General features: G+C 36.5%; 1 protein-coding gene across 32 annotated transcripts in view; it reads left to right on the top strand.

The window, feature by feature from the left end:
- GALC (galactosylceramidase) overlaps positions 1-19,595 on the top strand; it is a 57,685-nt gene that overhangs the window by 12,175 nt on the left and 25,915 nt on the right. For 19 of the 32 annotated variants that reach the window (XM_001495134.7, XM_070249571.1, XM_070249575.1 and 16 more), the window contains 5 exons: positions 1,012-1,151; positions 3,723-3,761; positions 6,882-7,012; positions 14,562-14,717; positions 17,917-18,041. In XM_001495134.7, the coding sequence (XP_001495184.3) occupies positions 1,012-1,151; positions 3,723-3,761; positions 6,882-7,012; positions 14,562-14,717; positions 17,917-18,041 (591 nt within the window). Of the gene's footprint in view, positions 1-1,011; positions 1,152-3,698; positions 3,762-6,881; positions 7,013-14,561; positions 14,718-17,916; positions 18,042-19,595 lie in introns of all 32 variants that reach the window. The other 13 variants (XM_023628214.2, XM_023628213.2, XM_070249568.1 and 10 more) reach the window with 1 other exon arrangement.

Below are 19,595 nucleotides of genomic sequence, written 5' to 3'. Positions count from 1 at the left end.
GTAAAAAGCATCATTGACTTTAGCACATACTCAGCCCAGGCCCATCGGGCTGCTTTCAAGGTCAGTTCTCATTTAGATGTAGAAAATCTGGCATACTGATCCGTGTCCTAACAAAGACTTACTCATGGTGGCCTTCAGAATGTATTTGCGTTTCATTGTTTTAAAATGTACCATTATTTTAATGTCACATTTCTGTGTAGATGCACTCTCTTCCTGTGTTTAGAAAAACAAGCATTTCGTCATTTTGATTTTGATTTTTGCAGTGGTGAACTAGATTAGTAATATATATTAACAGTTAAGAAACTTAACCGTTGAGCTTATTTTAATATATTTGTAACAATTAGGATTTAGAATTTAATTAGTGCTTCTCTACTCATTTTTTTCACTTAAAAATAATAAGGTATGGAAGAATGTGGATTATTTGATCTTTGTCATTTAACAAAGATATGTTTCCCTATTGAGTCATTGGCATTTATATTGATATAAGGACAAACTAGTTTTGCTACGTTTGATTACCTGACTGATTAATATTTTAAGTAGCCTCAAGTTGTAAGAAGATGTACTAGTGAATGAGGAAGTTGTATTATACTTAGCTCTTAGAAGTAGTTAAGCATAAACCTCAAAACTCTTTGATTTGACCTTAGAGAACAGAAATTGAATATCGAACATCCTTATAGCAGATGGTAGGGATGTTAAATGAAATTGTAGGTTGCATTTCTTTCTATTGGTAAGTGCCAAGTTGAGACAGGTGTTTTTATTGTTGTTTGTTTTTATTTCTTTTTCTAGAAAGAGCATTTGAAATTATAGAACCTGAATCTAGAGCACAATTAAGGAGTAGTGTCCATAGAGGAGAAGGGATTTTGAGAATTTGTGTACAGTATATAACCTTTCCTTTAGTCGGATCTGTACTGGCTTTTTGCTTAGCCTGTGTTCTTTTTGGTTTATTTTGCTCTGTTTTTCATAGTGCCAGCCCTGTTATACCCACGCCCCCTCTGCCTCTTCCTTCTGCAGGGTTGCCGTGGTCCTTCCCTGGATGGCTGGGAAAAGGTTTCAACTGGCCCTATGTAAATCTTCAGCTGACTGCCTACTATGTCGTGAGCTGGATTGTGGGTGCCAAGTATTATCATGATTTGGACATTGATTATATTGGGGTTAGTAATATATTTAAAACATGATTAACTTTTGGACATTTATTTGTAATTTTTTCAAGTAATTTGATTCTGTGGCACTTTGTTGACTAACCATGTCTTGTCACGAGACTAATTTGTTCTATTAGTGTCAGATCATAACAAATTAACTACATGTATTCTTTTATTCCTCCTCTTTGCCCGTCTAAATTCTTCCCACTTTTTTTTTTTTTAAAGATTTTATTTTTTCCTTTTTCTCCCCAAAGCCCCCCCCCCCCACACATAGTTGTGTATTCTTCGTTGTGGGTTCTTCTAGTTGTGGCATGTGGGGGGCTGCCTCAGCGTGGTTTGATGAGCAGTGCCATGTCCGCGCCCAGGATTCGAACTAACGAAACACTGGGCCGCCTGCAGCAGAGTGCGCAAACTTAACCACTCGGCCACGGGGCCAGCCCCGAAATTCTTCCCACTTTTGAAAACTGTACTTAAGTATATACCTTCTCTGAACTGGTTTTTTAATTTATTGTTGTTGTTTTGTTTTTGGTACCACCCAGCTTCAGTTCTTCTTCAAAGCTTTCCTTAGTTTCTGTAGTTCATACAGCAGTACACTCTTGCCTACACAGTTTAATGATCGCTCTCATTTCGCTCTATGTGTCTTCTGTTGTCCTAAGCAGGGGACGGCAAACTTTTCCTTAAAGGAACAGAGAGTAAATGTTTTGTTTTGTGGGTCAAAAGATATTATTAAGGATATTATGTAGGTAATTATATAACCATTTTAAACTGTAAAAACCATTTTTAGCTCTCAAGCTATGAAAATACAAAAGATGGGCCAAATTTGGCAGGCCGGCTGAAATCTGCCTGCCCTTATCCTAAATTGTTATTTAACACATTTTAATGATTTAAAAAATGTAAAACATGATAGCCTGTCTTTCCAGCTGGTCTGCTGGCAGGCAGGAGGTGTGCCTCAGGCTGCATTGCACCCTGCAGAGCCTTATACACGCACGTAGTGGGTCTCCATACACTTTTGTCCATTAATATGCCATCTGTCAAAACTGATTTTAAAAGTTTTCATGCAGTCACCGAGCCATTATCGGGCTCCTGCTGTGTTGCAAGCACTGTGGCTATTCTGTTCTAGAGATACCAGGATTAATAAGCTCTTGAGGAGTTCAGCGAGAGAGGTAGACGCTGGAACAGATAAATGCAGTACCGCAGGATGATATAGGACATGAGGATGAGCCAAGGGCTGTAGGAAACCAGAAGAAAGAATATACTTGATTTTGTTATCCTTCTCCAAATTATAACCGAAAATGGTTTTGTATTTGAGAACTTTCTTAAATGTTAGGGTATTTTTAACTCACAGTGAGACTAAATGTAGATTTGGGTCTAATAGCTTTCTATTATGGTAAAGTCACACTTAGAAAATGTTTCTGGGAAATAATGGTGATTCACATCTTTTTTAGACTCTTGATAATCACGTCCCGTGGTGAAGAGCTTCTTTGATAAGAAACTCTTTCCTGTGTCACTGGACTTTAGGTCCATCTCTCTTATTAACGGTTTTCTCAGCTGCACAATCAAAGTCATGGAAGTTCTCTTTGAGCTCCCAGACCTCATGCTTCATGATTCTTGTTCTGCCACACGCCCATCTGGGTGAGCAGTGTAGGACAGGTTGCCGAGAGACCAAAGAAAAGACCCAGAGACAGTGAACGAGACACATGGGTTTATTGGGAGTTACTTATGGGGAAGGTCCAGTGGCGGTGGCTGGACAGCAACGTGCAGGCACTACCGCCCCCTGAGAGATGCTTGCTTAAGTAGGCAGAGGAACACAGCCTGCGTGCTTGCCAAGGGGGATCATCCCTGTATGACCTGCATTCCAAAGACCAGAGGTCCCTGGGGGGCCTCTGTGTTCCCTCAAACCATGAGGCTCTTGGTGCTAACTCTCCCACGAGGAAGCAGCTGGGTCAGCCAAGCCCAGTACTGTCACCATCGTGAGTGCTATCCTGTAGTCCAGACAGGAGCCTCAAGAACACATGGTTTTTAAAGGGGCACACCAGCTAACGCCCCTACATTCTAAACCTATGAGAGTTGTGTATGTTCCTTTTATCCTCATTAAGAGTTTGCTTTTGCAATGTAGCACATCATAGTGCTTCTCTGTGTGTGCTAAGAAAATCACTGCTGTACAGCGTACTTAATCCTTGGCTTTCAGATGTGCCTGTAGGGATCCTGTAAGAATTATTACAACAACCCCCATGTCTGTTAGGACTCCAGGGCCTAGTATGGTTCCTGGCACACATTGCATTTTCAATATTTGTTGAATGATTGAATGAATATTCCATTTTTAGAAATCTCTGGAATAAATGATTTTTTGAAAAATACTCACCAAATGTTTTCAGATTTTTCAAAACTAATATTTTAATTTTAAAAAGTTATGTTATCTTATAAATATCTATAAATTCTGTCACAGAACATTCCACAAAGTAAGAAAAATGGCTTTTCAGATGATGTGAAAGATGATGAGAGAAGTGGCATCTTAATGATAAGGTCTACTTTCTGAAACTTAAAAACTTTCAATTTCAGGCTTTTCGACTTCTTGTTTTGCAGATTTGGAATGAGAGGACATTTGATAGCGATTATATCAAGGTATGTACAACTTTAAAATCTTTTTATCTCTAAGTTATTAATGAATATATCCTTTATGGCCCTGTGGAAATTAGTAATAGGAACATTGTATTTTTTACAGCAAATTTATTTATTTTGCTAGTTGTGACATAAAATTCAGGTAAAATCTTAATAATGTTTATATTCCTGCTGTTGAAGCATATGTAATTCCCTGTAAGCCCTGAATTACCTTTGTCTGAAGAATTGTGTTGAATTTCCTATTTTAAAATTCATTATTTGTGGAATTGTGATAATTAGTATAAAAACAATTTTATCATTTTAGACTTTTGGAACTTCAAGAAATGTAGCTTTTTCTTTCATTGTCTTATATCAAAATGTCTAGTATATCGTCTCATTCTTGCTTTCTTTGGAATGCCTATTATATTGCAGTGTGTTATATGTTTCTATTTGTGATTAGCAAAATGATAGCAAATAATTTTTGCAAAGGTATGTTATTTCTGAGCTACTTTTCCTAAATATTTATCTCCATTTAATTCTCATTACCTCCCTTATAAGGTAAATACTACTATTGCTATTTTTCAGGAAAGGAAAAACTGAGAATAATAACCCCTTTTGTCATTGAATAACAAGTGGCAGTTTAACTTTTCAGGTGGAGCTATTCTCTGATTTACTTTTCAGTTCCTTTTGCCTTATTTTACATGTCTTTTCCCTAAGAAATATGATTTGCAGTTATATTTTTTTAGTTTTTAAAACAATTTCTTTAAATTGAGTGTCTTATGTTTTTAAGTAGGTAATATCCACTAAATTTCTTTCTTTCTTTATTCAGTCAATGAGCAAGCATTTACTCAACACCTAGTTTGTCAGGTATTGTGCACATGCTTGGAATACAAGGAATAAAATAATGTTCCTGCCCAAGAGGAGTTCACATTTGGGGGCTGTAGAGTGCCATATGGACAGCTGAAACATCAGTCATAATTTCTCCAGCAGAATAATGCCTATACACGTCTGTTGTCAGAAGGTACAGAGAAGAGATGACACCTCTGCCCTGGTGGCTTAGGGAAGTCTGTTAGAGGAGGTGACGTGTAGCTGGAATCGGGATGGACAGGAACTTCCCAAGTTGCTAAGACAGGGGAATGACATTGCAAAGAAGTCACGACTGAGAGGTCAAGGGATTTAGGGGAAAGATGGACTAGACAAGGGAGGAAAAGTGGGAGCACTGAGCCGCTGGTGGGCCAATATGTTCATTGGAGTAATGGCACATTTTAACTCATCTGTAGTGGTGGGATTTGATAGCATGGATTGCATCCAGAGCCAGGAACCTCAAGGTCAACTGCAGGCTGCAGGCATTCCCAGTGAAGGGGTGAGAGTGTGAGAGTGGGGGTGGGGTGGGAGTGGGAGGTGGGGCAGTGGAGCTGGGGTAAGATTGAAGGACCAGGGCTGTTGGTGCAAAGTCATGAGTGCTGTGAGTCCAGGTCTGCTGAGAGCAGCGAGGGCGCAGAGAAAGGCCTGTCAGTGCATGTGTACTGTCCAACCCTCTGCTGGGGGGATGGTGTTCCGGCAGGGTCTTAATAGTGAAAAGTGGTAAACTTTTTATTTACCCCAATTTGACATTTCACAGCTTATTATTATTTTTTTCTCTTGTGTTTATACATGTATCTCTCTAGTGGTGTTCATTTCATTTGAAGGAAGCATTAGAATCTGGTTCCTCTTTCTTTTAAACTAATGGTCTGCAACTGAGGTGGTTGTTTTATTTTACGTATTTTTTATTATTAAGTGACTGTTGCTGATTCCATTGCATTCTAATTCAGCTTACGTGGTTTGAAAGATGGCTTGCTGTTCTAAGACTCATCATCAGTGTTTTAAACAGCTCAGACGTCATTCCCTTTTCTCTCAACCTTTAGTTTATCCACAGTAAAATACGTAAAAGGATGTAAAAACTTTTAGTTTGTATTTACTATTTTTGTAGCAAGATTTTATTGGAATTCGTTTTCTGTTTGTTAAAATGCCTATTGGGGAGAGTTCAATAATGGCAAATGAATGTAGGTGTGCAGGTCTGATAAGCTTAATGAATATATATTCCGTGTAATATGGTAAGATAGCCCGTGGAAATAATAAAGATTTGTTTTTAAGAGTAGAATAAATACAATACAAACAAGCGGTTTATGTAAAGATGGCAGGGCTATTGTTTCTTTTAAGTTTATTTTTGCTATTTATGTTGAATCTATGATTTGCTCTAGTTTTCAGTGATGTGGTTTTTAAATTGTGTCAGGAAAGTCTCATCTAAGATCTGAGGGTGGTTGATGGAAATGGATGTGTGTGTCTCTGGACCCTCACTCAGTTCAACCAGAACAGCTTCCCTTTCATTTATCTTATAAATAGGGTTTCCATCTAAGCTTTTTTGGGGGAAGGGAAGGGTTCCATGACAAAAGCAACATTTGAAAATATACTAGATAAAAATTTGCTCGAAAAATGCTGCTATTCATACTGACTTTGGGTTGGAAACTTATTTATAAAACACAGCATATAGACTTGTATATTTTGGAGCGTTCTTCAAATATATGCTGTATATAAAAGTAAGTAATCTTAGAAGTGATGATCTAAGAATAGCACTAGAAAAAAACTAGATATGTCCATAGTGATAAGTGCAAATTTGAATCTTTAAAGACATTGGAAAATACTCAAAATAAAATGCTAGGTTAAAGCATTTTACCAAATGGTAGGTTTAATTTGATCCTAATTTTATCATTGTGTCTGCATAAGAAAATTCCTAAGAGAATGCATACCAAAATATAGTAGTTATTTCTGGGTAGTAGTATTGTGATTTTTTTTTTTTTTTTAATTTCCACGCTCTTACCCAAATTTTCTGTGGTTAAACATAATTTTAAAGTCATAGGGAAAATCCCTCTAAAACCTTTTTCCCTCTTGGGTTTGTTTTTCTTTTCTTTTTGCATTCTCATGAAATAGGTTATCTTAATGATAACGCTTTTATTTTCCACAGGAGGCACTTTTCTATTGAGAAATAATATTGACATTATCATCTAGGATGCTGATTTTTGAAGATTCTTTGGCTATCTTGGTCATAATTCAACAGCTGAAAGCTCATTTGTAACCTTCCCTATGATCCGTTTCTCTCTCTCAAAGGTGTTAAGAAGAATGCTCAACTATCAAGGTCTCCAGCGAGTGAAAATCATCGCGAGTGATAATCTCTGGGAGCCCATTGCTGCGTCTATGCTGCTTGACCCTGAGCTCTTGAAGGTGATTGATGTTATAGGGTAAGCACTGCTTTGCTGTGAAAACTAAGTTTTTGGTTGCTTGCCCTGGATATTGACTGTGGTTTTTTTGCCTTCTCCTCCCATTTGATCACATTCTCAGAAGGCAGCTTCCTTGTATTTACTCAACTAAAGCTGATATTTGTGTAACTGATATTTCATTCCTTTTTCTTTGAAATGTCCATGCTTTGATATCTTTCTATGACAATGAAAAGTATTAGTAACTTTTTAAAAAATTGTGTTACTATTTGGAGTGATAAAACATGACTTTGTTTAGATTAAGGGGCAGAGTAGTGGTTAAACTTTACAAGTCATAAACGCAATGTTGTGAAATTAGTTCCTAACTCTTCAACTTGCTTTGCATGTGACTAAAATAGAGACTCTGCTTTCTTTTCATTTGCATTTGCCTGATATGTCTTTGCTCATACTTTTATTCTTTACCTTTCAAGGTCATTTTGTTTTAGGTGTGTTGCTTGCATAACGTGTAGATTTAGATTTTGCTTTTTTAGTTGCTCTAAAAATCTTCATATTTTAATGAGTGAATTAAACTCATTTATACTTATTGATATAACTGAAGGCTTTGTTTTCTATTCTACTATATTATCTTTTGTTATTTAATCATGTATATATATATATATATATATATATATATATATATACATACGCACACACAAATACAAAATCTTTTGCTATGTGATTTACTTTCTTTGCTCTTTTTTAAGGAGTTATTTTTTTTTTGTTATTCAGCAAGGTTTGATTTTTGGTTCTATTGATTACATTTATACTAGTACTTTATGCCAGTGATTCTCAGCTGGGGATAATTTTGCCTCCCATGCTATATCTGGAAATATTTTTGATTGTCACTGGTGTAAATGCTACTGGCGTCTGATGGGTGGAGGCAGGGATGTTTCTAAAGATCCTCTAATGCACAGAATAACTCCCCTACAACAAAGAATTATCCAGCCAAAATGTCAATAGTGCTGAAGTTGAGAAACTGCTCTATACGACACTCTTAGTTCCCTCTCTATGTAGATATTGTCTATTGGTTTACTATAAGCAATGCTAAAATTATTTCATGACCTCTTCTTCCTTTCTTTTTCTCTCTTCTTCATTGGAATTTTAATTACCAGAATTTCTTAATCTTTGTGCTGCTACATGAGCTTAAGCTTCTACTATCTTGATTCATCAGCTGCAAGTTGTAACCTTTTACTCCAAGCCAATTGGCAAACTCAGTTTACATTTCACTTTACTTCCTCCTTCTATTTTTTGTCAGCTATGTTATTTATACATTATCAGAGCATGTAATATTTATATACCATTTAATTTCTCTTTCTTTTAGTCTGACTCTACCATTAAGCATATGTAATGCTCACCTTCAAGTTTTTTGTTGATTTCTCCCTTAGTTTATTGAATGTCAGAAACTTAATATTTACTATATTTCTCAGGAAGTGCTAATGGGAACGATATTTTTTCATCTTTTACATGTTTACTACTGTCTATCTGTGGCCTTTATACTTGAATAATAGTTTGGCTGGATATAAAATCTTTGACTCACATTTTCTTCATCCTTGAGTATCATAAAATTTACTCCATTGGTTACTTACGTAAAGTGTTGCTGTTGAGAATTCTGATGCCAGACTTCTTTTCCTTTCTTTTTCTCTCCCCCTCTCTTGCACCTCTCATTTATCCTAATTTGGAAGAAGCTGCTAGTGGTCTACCAAAACCTAGCCTATTCTTCCTGGGTACAAGGCAAGACTCTCAGCATTCTTTGCAGTTAACATGTAGTGATATGATTAAGTTCTTAGAAATGAAATTAGAGCAAAAGTGGTAAGTAACACCTTTGGGTTTCACTTTAAGTCTTTAGGTACTTTCTGTTTTTCCCCTTTTGCTTCCTATTCGCTGGAATCTGAAGCAACCATGTTGACCATGGAGAAGATGACAATGGACAGAACCTAATTGCCTCAGTGATTTCTTGGGACTGAGCTGCCTCCACCAACCTTGACTCTCTACCTTGGGATGATTATATGGAAGTGGAATAAACTCTTTTTCTTTAAGTCACTAAGTTCTTTGTAGTCTGGGGGCTCTAAATAATATTTCTTAATTTTTCACATAGATATTCTGTTTCATTCCTGAGAATTCCATATCTTTGCAGAATGGAAATAACCAAAAAGCCTCATATTAGTCAATGAAACTTCTCCAAGAATAGCAGATATCTTTTTGTAGATATGTTTATCTTATACTCCAGTATGAAGGATTACCTCTATTTCCATGGTGGGAAAATTGAAACTATAGCCTGGCCCCTGGATCGCTGAACTATGTTAGACATTTCCATCTCTAGCTTCCAAGTGTTAGTATATCATTTAAATTGTTTTAACAGACCAAAACAGTATGTGGTTTAAGCAAGACGGATGCTTATTTCTTGAGTAAAAGTCCAAAACAATATACAGGAGGATAGAGCAGCTCTGTTCTACAGGATGCTTCTTCAGTCTTGTGATTCTGCCATTCTTGAGTGTATTGCCCTCGTTCAGACTTATTTTCTTTTCCTTATTAAATGACTCTGACACAATTCCTATATGTCCAGAGAATGTTTTTCTTAACTTTAAAGTCTAGTAGTTTTACACTAATTATAATTTCCAGGTATATAGTATATGCCCTTTCAATATCTATATTTAAGTGTTTTCTTATTTCAGTAAAGTTTACTTAAATTTTAATTTAAATAATTATCCTGCTCCATTACTTTGGTTATCTTTTTAGAAGCCCCAGTTACACATTTTGGATCTCCTTTACATATTGCCTTTATTCTATATTTCTTTCAAAACTTTTTTCTCTCTTTATTCCTGTCTGCTTTTCTAAATTTTATTCTTACTATCCTCTAGTTCCCTTATTGTGTTTTCCACAGTGTCTCTTCTATCTTATGTTCCTTTTACTTTAGTCTTCTTTTCTAAAATGTTTTTTCTTTTTTTATAATTAGTCTATAAGTCTCTTAATTTAGTTTCATATACCTCTGTTGTCTAATAGTTTTGTTTCCTTAAAATTTTTTAAATTGAAGTATAACATACATACATTTCCCCCCTTGGAAATCTTTCTAATCATTAGCCTCTTCTTTTGCCCCAAAGGCAACTGCTAATCTGACCTCTAACCCCACAGACTAAGTTCACCTGTTAAAAACTTTATTTAAACGGCATTTTAGAGTATCTATTATTTTGGTCAGCATTATATTGATAAGATTAACTCTGCTGCCAGGTGTAGATGTAGTTCATTTTAGTTGCTGTTCCACATTCTTTTGTAGGAATATACCACAGTTTATCCTTCTGTTCTTTGTTAGTGGTCATTTGGATTGTTTCCAGTTTTGGGCTATTGTGGCTTAATGGAATTTTGTTCATGAGACATTTAGTCTGAGGCTCCCACTTCCCTAGGAAGAGTGTCCCTCCCTGCCCCGTTAATGTCGTGCTTGGCCGGTGCTGTGTTTGCTGATTTCTGTTTTGCAGTTACAGTGCTTTCTGGGGTCTGCTCTCTCTGTGTCCTATTCTCCCTACTGTCTAAATATTGTCTGTCTCTCACCCTAAGTTTTCCTACCTTATTCCATTTGGATTCTAATTCAAGCAGCTTATTCTTACGGTGAGGATCTACTGTTCCAGATAGGATTGTTTGCTACCTATTCTAAAATTCTTAAGGCTTTAAGCCTCCCTTGTCCAATGCAGAAGCCAGTAGTCACATGTGGCTACAGAGCACTTGACATGTGGCTAGTGCAAATTTAAGTGTGTTGTAAGTGTAAAATACACACTAGATTTTAAAGATTTAATATAAAAAAGAATGTAAAATATTAATTTTTATATTGATTACATGTTGAATGATAATATTTTGGATATGTTGGGTTAAACAAAGTATATCTTTAAAATTCCCTCTTACTTTTTAAAATGTAGCTACTAGAAAATTTTAATTTACACGTATGGCTCACATTATATTTCTATTGGACAAATCTGGTGTAAACTGTTGCAGTATTGGGTTTGATCTCTTAGCAAATTCACTGTTTTGGTGTTCACCCCCAGCTTCGAGCCTGTGAAGACGTTCCCAGTTTCACCTGTAGTTCTTCATGCCTCCGCTTAGGGTAGGGTCCACTCCCATGGGGGTGAGTACCTGTTAGTCCCCTTTCATTTTCACAGTTTCCACATTCCGGCTGCTGATCCTGGGCCAGTCCTCATGTTGTAGGACTTCCGGAGATTCCCTGTCACCTCGTTTTGATGAGTATATTGTCAATGGGTTTGTCCTTTCCTTTGTCTGGTTGATCTGTTTGGTTTCAGGAGGAGTACTGGGGAGTTTCAGAAACTGGAGTCTTACCATGATCCACCTTGTCCATAAGTTCTAATTTCTTTTTTTCACACATTCAATTTTAATATACATTTTTGGATAAAAATATACATTGACACAACACAATTTGGACTCTACCACATTATCGTAATCCACAGGTACTCATTATGTTTACAGTATTGTAACCCTGAAAGAAAATTCCTTATGCAAATTCATGAATACATCCATTTCTAATATCTGAATATTTTGAGCCAATACAAGTGTGCTATTATTTTTTATTGAGGTCATAATAGTTTATAACATTGTAAAATTTCAATTGTACATTATTATTTGTTGGTCACTGTATAAATGTCCCCTTGTGCCCATCCCCCTACCCCCTTCCCCCGGTAACCACCAAACTGTTCTCTTTATCTGTGTGTTTGTTTATCTTCCACATATGAGTGAAATCATATGGTGTTTGTCTTTCTCTGTCTGGCTTATTTCGCTTAACATAATATCCTCAAGGTCTATCCATGTTGTTGCTAATGGGACAATTTTGTCTTTTTTATGGCTGAGTAGTGCTCCATTGTGTGTGTGTGTGTGTGTGTGTGAGTGTGTGTGTGTATATATGGCACATCTTCTTCTCCTTTATCCAGTCATCAGTCGATAGGCACTTGGGTGGCTTCCACATTCTTGGCTATTGTGAGTAATGCTGCAGTGAACATAGGTGCATAAGTCTTTTTGTATTGTTGATTTCAGGGTCTTTGGATAAATACCCAGTAGTGGGATGGCTGGGTCATATGGTATTTCTATTTTTAATTTTTTGAGAAGTCTCCATTCTGTTTTCCATAGTGGCTGTACCAGTTTGCATTCCCACCAGCAGTGTGTGAGGTTTCCCTTTTCTCCACAACCTCTCTAACATTTGTTATTTTTTGTCTTGGTGATTATAGCCATTCTAAGGGATGTAAGGTGATATCTAAGTGTAGTTTTGATTTGCATTTCCCTGATGACTAGTGAGATTGAACATCTTTTCAGGTGCCTATTGGCCATTCGTATATCATAAGTTCTAATTTTCTTTTAATGCAAACATGTTCCTCTGTTAGGATAAACTTTGGTTACTTTCAATGATCATAACTTTGCCATTGAAGTTTGAAAAATCATGCTGTGAAATGATAGAGATGTTTTGCCTAATTACATACATTTAAAAATTATATTCTCCTTTAAGAATATAACCTTTCCATTTTGTTGAACTAGCAATGGATCTGGACATTGGGAGAGACCTGGATTTTAGTATCAGTTCTGCCCTTCTTTGCTCAGATCATTTAATAAATCACTCAGGTTTTAAATGTAGTATAACAGTTCCATTGTTTTCTGAATGAGGGAGTGACACCTATTTCTATAACTTTAAAACAGAGACTTTTTCAGATTATAAAAATAATGCACGCTCATTATAGAAAATTTGGAAAATGTAGAAAAGTGTAAAAATAGAATTAGAGCTTACTCATAATCCTTACATCTACAGATCATTAGTAACATAATAGCATATTACTTCCCAGGCTTTCATTGTTTACACAAGTATATATTAACCAGAGATACACAAACATACATTTGACTGAGTGACAACTAGATGAGTCTTAAAATGAGTATTTGGTTGAGGTGTCAAAGCTGAATATCATGATCATAGGATGAAGTTCTGGGATATAAGAATAAATATAAAATGTAAAAATTTATTAAAATTATATTGTCACAAAGATCAGTAGTCAGATTTTTCGAGTTGGGCATTCTGGTGGCCGAACAACAATTTCTTAACCCTGTTAGGTGCTAACTTGCTCCTGGGGTCTCTGTGGCGTATATTCACAATATTGAACAGATGGCTGTTTCAGCAGAGTTCAGTGACTCGACAAAAGTTTGGTAGGAACCGCATTTTCCTGAAATACTTTTTTTAAATTTTCTCTATTATATGTTCTTTTCTTCCTCGTGAAATCCTGGAATCCCAAATTGATGTTGTGCCCTAATTTATCTTTACTAGGTTTAATGAATTCCCAAGTAGGACTTTTTCTTAAAAGATTCATGACTTAAATGGAATTAAATAACTAGAAACCAAGACAGATCTTCACAATCACTCTTTCAATGTAATGAATGCTACTACGCTGAACTACAAAGATTAGAATTATGATATAATCCATTCTCCATTATTCTGCTTGTATTATTATTAAATTTTTTGCAAATAATTGTTGGCCTAAAAAGTATACACTGATGTCCTGAAAGTTAATTAGCTAATATGCTCTCCTATTATTTTATTAACTGTCAGTCTGTTTCCTATTTTACATTTGAAATTTCTTAGTAGTTTTATTCAATAATCACTAGCTTCCATGGTCGTCATTATGGCAGTATTTTCCTCCTGGAATAATAAATATGCATTTATACTTTAACTGACTGACTCCTCTCAAATGCTAGAATAAGGGAGGGGTTCATTGTTCTGGGCCAGAGGTTCTCAACTTCTGCACTTTTGATATTTTCACTGGATAATTCTTTCTTGTGGGGATCTGCTCTGTGCTTTGTGGGATGTTTAGCAGCATCTCTGGCCTCTGCTCACTAAATGCCAGTAGCAAATCCTGCCCTGCCTTCTCCGCCGGGCAAGCTCACCCAGAGGGAGAACCACCCCTGCTCTGGGATAATAACTTAGAGTTTTCCCAAGGTAGTTTATTCTTTTTATTCAAGACAGGACTCTCTCTGGGTTGTTGTTGTTTTTGCATTAGAATAAATACGAAGCTCTCTTTCCTCTGTCTGCGAGGGATGGGATTAAGGGAGGAAGTACTACTTTATATAAGAGAATCAGTAGTTTTAGTTTTGGCTTCCTTCTTACTCCTTCCTTCCTACTGTCCCAAGCTCTCTACTTTCCCTGGGAAGTCTGAGTCCTGTCTCCACCTCATTCATCTCTTGGAGTGTTTTAGGCTGTGGTCTCCTCTGTTACCTCCATCTGTCAACATGCTTCTGTGTTTTCAGAAACAGATAGAAATTTCTCATCCATGGATGATCTTCCTTCCCATTCTGTGTATTGTTATGGGTTTATCTCATTTTAAGAGCATCCTCAGACACTAGAACGGAAGCAGATGCTTATGGTCAGTCTGACATCTACCTGGAAGCTGCCCATTGTTTTAAAGAAGAAAACATTGAAGAAAACATGTATTTCTATTCACTCAACAAACAGCTAAAGTGCCACGTTCTGACCTTTTCCCCTTTCTTCCCACCCTTTCTTTTCTAGAGCTCATTATCCTGGGACCCATACAGTAAAGGATGCGAGGTTGACTGAGAAGAAGCTTTGGTCTTCTGAAGATTTCAGCACCTTAAATAATGATGTGGGTGCAGGCTGCTGGGCTCGAGTATTGAATCAGAATTATATCAATGGCTACATGACTTCGTAAGTTGTTAAAAACTGTTGAAAGTTTTTATTTTGAAATATTTCAAAAACACAAGTAGAAAAAAGTAGGGTGGACTTCTATATTCTCATAACCTACATTCAGTGATTGTAAACACTTTTCCTTATTAGCTTCACCTACACCTAAGCTATATCGATCTATTTTTCTATATTTGAATATATTCTGAATTGAGTGAAGTCAGGCTAATTGAGATATAATTTATACATAGTAAAATTCACGCAGTTCTATGGTTTTTGCCAAGCTCTCTATATATCTTAATGAACAATGATAAAGTAGGTTACAGATGTCATGATGTTTCACCCCTAAATATTTTAGCATGTGGCTCCGAAACATAAGGATATTCTCCTACAGGATCACAATGTCATTTTGATACATAAGAGCAAAGGAACGTTTTAAAAAATATTTCTAATAGTTAGTCTATATTCAAATTTTCTTAATTGTCCCCAAAATGTCATTCATAGCTTTTCTTTTTAAAGCTAAAAGCCAATCAAGCACCATGCATTGCATTTAGATGTCATGCCCTACAAATCTCTTTTAATCTAGAACAGTTTCCTTCCCTCCTCATTTTTATGACAGTGACCTTTTTTTTTTTTAATTTTATTTTTCCTTTTTCTCCCCAAAGTCCCCTGGTACATAGCTGTGTATTCCAGTTGTAGGTCCTTCTAGTTGTGCTATGTGGGATGCCACCTCAGCATGGCCTGATGAGCGGTGCCATGTCCGTGCCCAGGATCCAAACTGGTGAAACCCTGGGCCGCTGAAGCGGAGTGTGCGAACTTAACCACTTGGCCACAAGGCTGGCCCCGACAGTGACCTTTTAAAAAGGCCAGGCAAGTTGTCTTGTGGACTGTCTACTTCTTAATCTGCCTGATCAGTTACTCAAATCATCACTTAATTTGTTTAACTGTTTGTTACAAAACAGAGGTTCTTAAGGGAGAACACAGACTCTTTAATTTCTCAGGGAAGCATTTCTTAAATGCTTTGAGAAGCTTTAATTGTAATTAGATTCAAATTAGCTTCCTAAAACAATGATAAATAGACCAAAAGCAAGCCAATACATACTTTTGTGATGTTAATGGGAACTGAAATGTTCTTCTTACAACCTTTGTTCTTTTTCTTCTCTTTCTGAGAGAAAAGATGCTTATCCTGGAGAGTTAGGTCATCATAACTGAATTTGATATTAAGAGTAATACATGCTAATGGCAGAGAATTTAGTAACTGCATATAAATACAAAGAAAGAAACAATATCACCCCTAATCTTGCTGTCCAGAAGTAATCACCCTCAAATTTTTGATGTATGTTCTCCCACTTATAAGTATAAAATTTCAATATAAAATTAAGACCATACTATGTAATACTTACCAAATAGACTGCTTTTCACTTAACACTTAACTTTTTCTTTTTCTGTCTCTTTCTCTTTTTTTTGGTGAGGAAGATTGGCCCTGAGCTCACATCTGTTGCCAATCTTCCTTTTGTTTGAGGATGATTGGCCCTGAGCTAACATCCATGCCAATCTTCCTCTATTTCACATGCGGGATGCCACCACAGCATGGCTTGATGAGTAGTGTGTAGGTCCTCGCCTGGGCTCTGAACCCGTGAACCCCAGGCCCCTGAAGCAAAGCGCGAGAACTTAACCACTATGCCGCTGAGCCAGCCCCTCTTTTTCTCACTTTTTAAAGTATATGTCTACTTCATCATTTTTAATACTTATATATATTCTGTTACATAAAGTAGAATTTCCAAAATTTGCCTTGTCTTAGGAAGCACCTGAGACCCTTGTGATAGTGATTCCTTGGCAGCTGCTCGGATGCGCTGGATCAGAATCTCTAGGGCAGGCTCCTGGGACCCTGTCGGTCTAGCCAGTGCCCCAGATGAGTCTGATGCTGCACAAGTTTGGGAAACACTGATGTAGAAAATATATTATACCTCATTGTCCATGTTCCTCTTCCTGGAAATGGAAGTTGTTTCTTTTTTAATTAACAGCTCTGTACACACTGAAATATCTCTGTGCACATCTATGATTCTTTCCTTAGGGTATATTCTTAGAAGTGGAATGAAAGTCTGAGTCAGTGGTTTATAGATTTTAAAGGCTTTCGCAGATATTACAAAATGTTCTCCAGGTAGTTTAATTTGTACTTCTATCACTAGCCAGAGGAGATACCATACATCTTGCGATCTATGGGGAAAATCATGAGAACTCAGCATTTTCACTGGTAGTAAGGATTTTTGAAAATTTGGTTTATTATTTCTACTTTGTGTTGACAGAATTTAGAAGGCTTTGATTTTCTAACATCAGTCTGTCATTTTATGATGGGTGAGGACTCAATACGAAAAAGTAAATTCTGTGGGTAAGCTCTGGGTTGTTTTTTTTTTTAGCTGTGAGGAACCCAGCAGTACCAGGGTCCAGAGCTTCCCTTTTGCCCTTGGATTTTCCTGAGAACCACAGAGTCACAATCTTAGGGTTCAACACCAGCTGTGGACATCTGAAAGAATGGACCAAAATACAGCCCAGCAAGCTGATCCAATTAGTACTTGTAGATGAAGCAGAATCATAGGAGTACTACAGTCCAGCCCTTGTTCTGTACTCTTCATATGCATCAGTACATTTAATCCTCACAACAGTCACATGAGCTGGGTACAGTTATTATCCTCATTTCACGGATGAGGAAACTGAGATCCAGAGAGGTTAAGTGGTGGAACCATGATTTCAACCCAGGCAGTGTGACTCCAAGGTTCTCAATTGTTAACTTTGCAACAGCTCAGAGTCAAGTTCATAAAATTATGTCATGAAACTGGGGCATTAAGAAGGCTGACTGTCAAAAGGAAAGCAGGTATGGATAAGATCTTTGTTTGTATTGGACTCAAATTTATGACACCTCTGGTACTGATAGGGCATGAGTCATCTCTGGCTACACCATTGTTTAGTAAAAATTGTGTGCCTCATGTACATTTGTATTTTTTTATTGTGTGATTCACCATTAAAATATTTAGATGCTTCCAACCCTGGATGTTTCAAAATGTGAATGAACTTAGGCAATTTATATTTTCTTGTTTTGGGTGGTCATTTACATATATTTCTATAAACTGTGGTAAGGTCCTTTTATTTACTATAGACTTCTAGACATTTACATTTTTATCACAAGCTGTTTTGGTGTTTCTCTTTTATCAAACAAATCTTTTAGCACAATTGCTTGGAATTTGGTGGCTAGTTACTATGAACAGTTGCCGTATGGGCGATGTGGACTGATGACAGCTCAGGAGCCCTGGAGTGGGCACTATGTAGTCGAATCTCCTATCTGGATATCAGGTATGAATCAGATTCCATCTCTCATTCCCTAAATTTCTCTCTAAGAGACAAAGGAGAAAACACTTAGAGGGGCTTATTCAAACCGTGTGTGTGTGTGTGAGTGTGAGTTTTAAATGTGTGTCTCTGTTTTGAGTAAGATTTGCCGTAGTGTTTTCTAAGAATCTTTTGGGTAACTAGACTACTATCTGTTTTCCATTCTTGATTATTCCAAGACCAGGCTCTCAGAAAAGTAAAGGAAAGGGGGAGACGGGGAGGGAAAGGAACTGCTATCTAGAGATGGAGACAGAAATAAACTAAATAATCATCTGAATATATACGCACAAATTATGATAATTGCTAATAAAATGGTGTATTTTTAAAGATTCGTTACAACTCAAAGTATCTAAAAGTCTTAAAATTGGTCTTGGGGATACTTTCTTCTTATTTACATTAAAATAGTTTGGTTGATTAGAATAGTGTGCTAGCAAAATCAAAGGTGGATGATGAACAAGTGTTGTATTTATTGAATTCTTAAATGAATAAAGAAATGAAAAAGTTAAGTGACATATTTTGGCTTTAGATTGTGCTCTAAGTCTGCTGATGAGTGGGTTAATGACAATTTAGAAAAATTAGAGATAAATGCATAGCGACAGAGATTGGATTGGTAGTAGAGGGGAAGGGGAAAGGGAAGAGAACGAAAGGGGTGATTAGGCACATGTGTGTGGTGATGGATTGTAATTAGTCTTTGGGTTCTACACAGAATTCGAAATATATTATGACGTACACCTGAAATTTATATAATGGTAACCAATGTTACTGCAATAAAAAAAATTTTCAGGAAAAGATAGAATCACGACTCTGATGCACATATAAAAATGAGCACGTTAAAGATTTTATATTACTCATGTGCTATGAAGGAGTCAAGCAGATGAACCAACCAATGCCAAGGAAAAGTCAACACAGTACAAATTTATTTGCAGCAAAGGAACTTGAGATGAACTGCGAATGGAGACAGACTGGGTCCCCTTCACAGAGAGGAGAGGAAATCAATCAAATCCTCGCCAGCCAGCACGCAATGTCCATATCTATCAGTTATCTACAGATTACAAAGAGTTTCAAAATAGTTTAAAGACAATGAACAGGGCGATAGGTGATGCATCCTTTTCCACTGAACCACAAGCCTCTTTCTACACTATCACTAGTCACAAGGGAAGTTGAGATCACGCAGACAGTGGATCACGTGGTATCACTTTTTCATGAAGGGATGTAACCATGCTAATAATGAGTGTAATTTAAACAAAGTTTTGTTGTTGAATAATATTTAAGTTGTTGAATAATATTTAAGTTCTTTCTGCAGTTTTTTTGCAAAAAAGTTAAACATTTATGACCATTTCATTTTAACATCATAACTACAATCTTTTTAAAAAAATAATCAATTTCTTCAAAGGTAGGATGCTTTTGTAGGAAAATTATGAATGCGAAGTAAATTTGTTTTAATTTTAAACCTTCACTTTGGTGATTTTCTTTTTTAGTTGATGTGTTTCCCTCAGAGAGATCTGAAGTCATGACATTAAT

This window comes from Equus caballus, chromosome 24, assembly GCF_041296265.1.
Source record: "Equus caballus isolate H_3958 breed thoroughbred chromosome 24, TB-T2T, whole genome shotgun sequence".
Taxonomy (NCBI): Eukaryota; Metazoa; Chordata; class Mammalia; order Perissodactyla; family Equidae; genus Equus; species Equus caballus.
The sequence above is the reverse complement of the archived record's forward strand: the minus strand, read 5'-3'. Positions and strand labels throughout refer to the sequence as shown.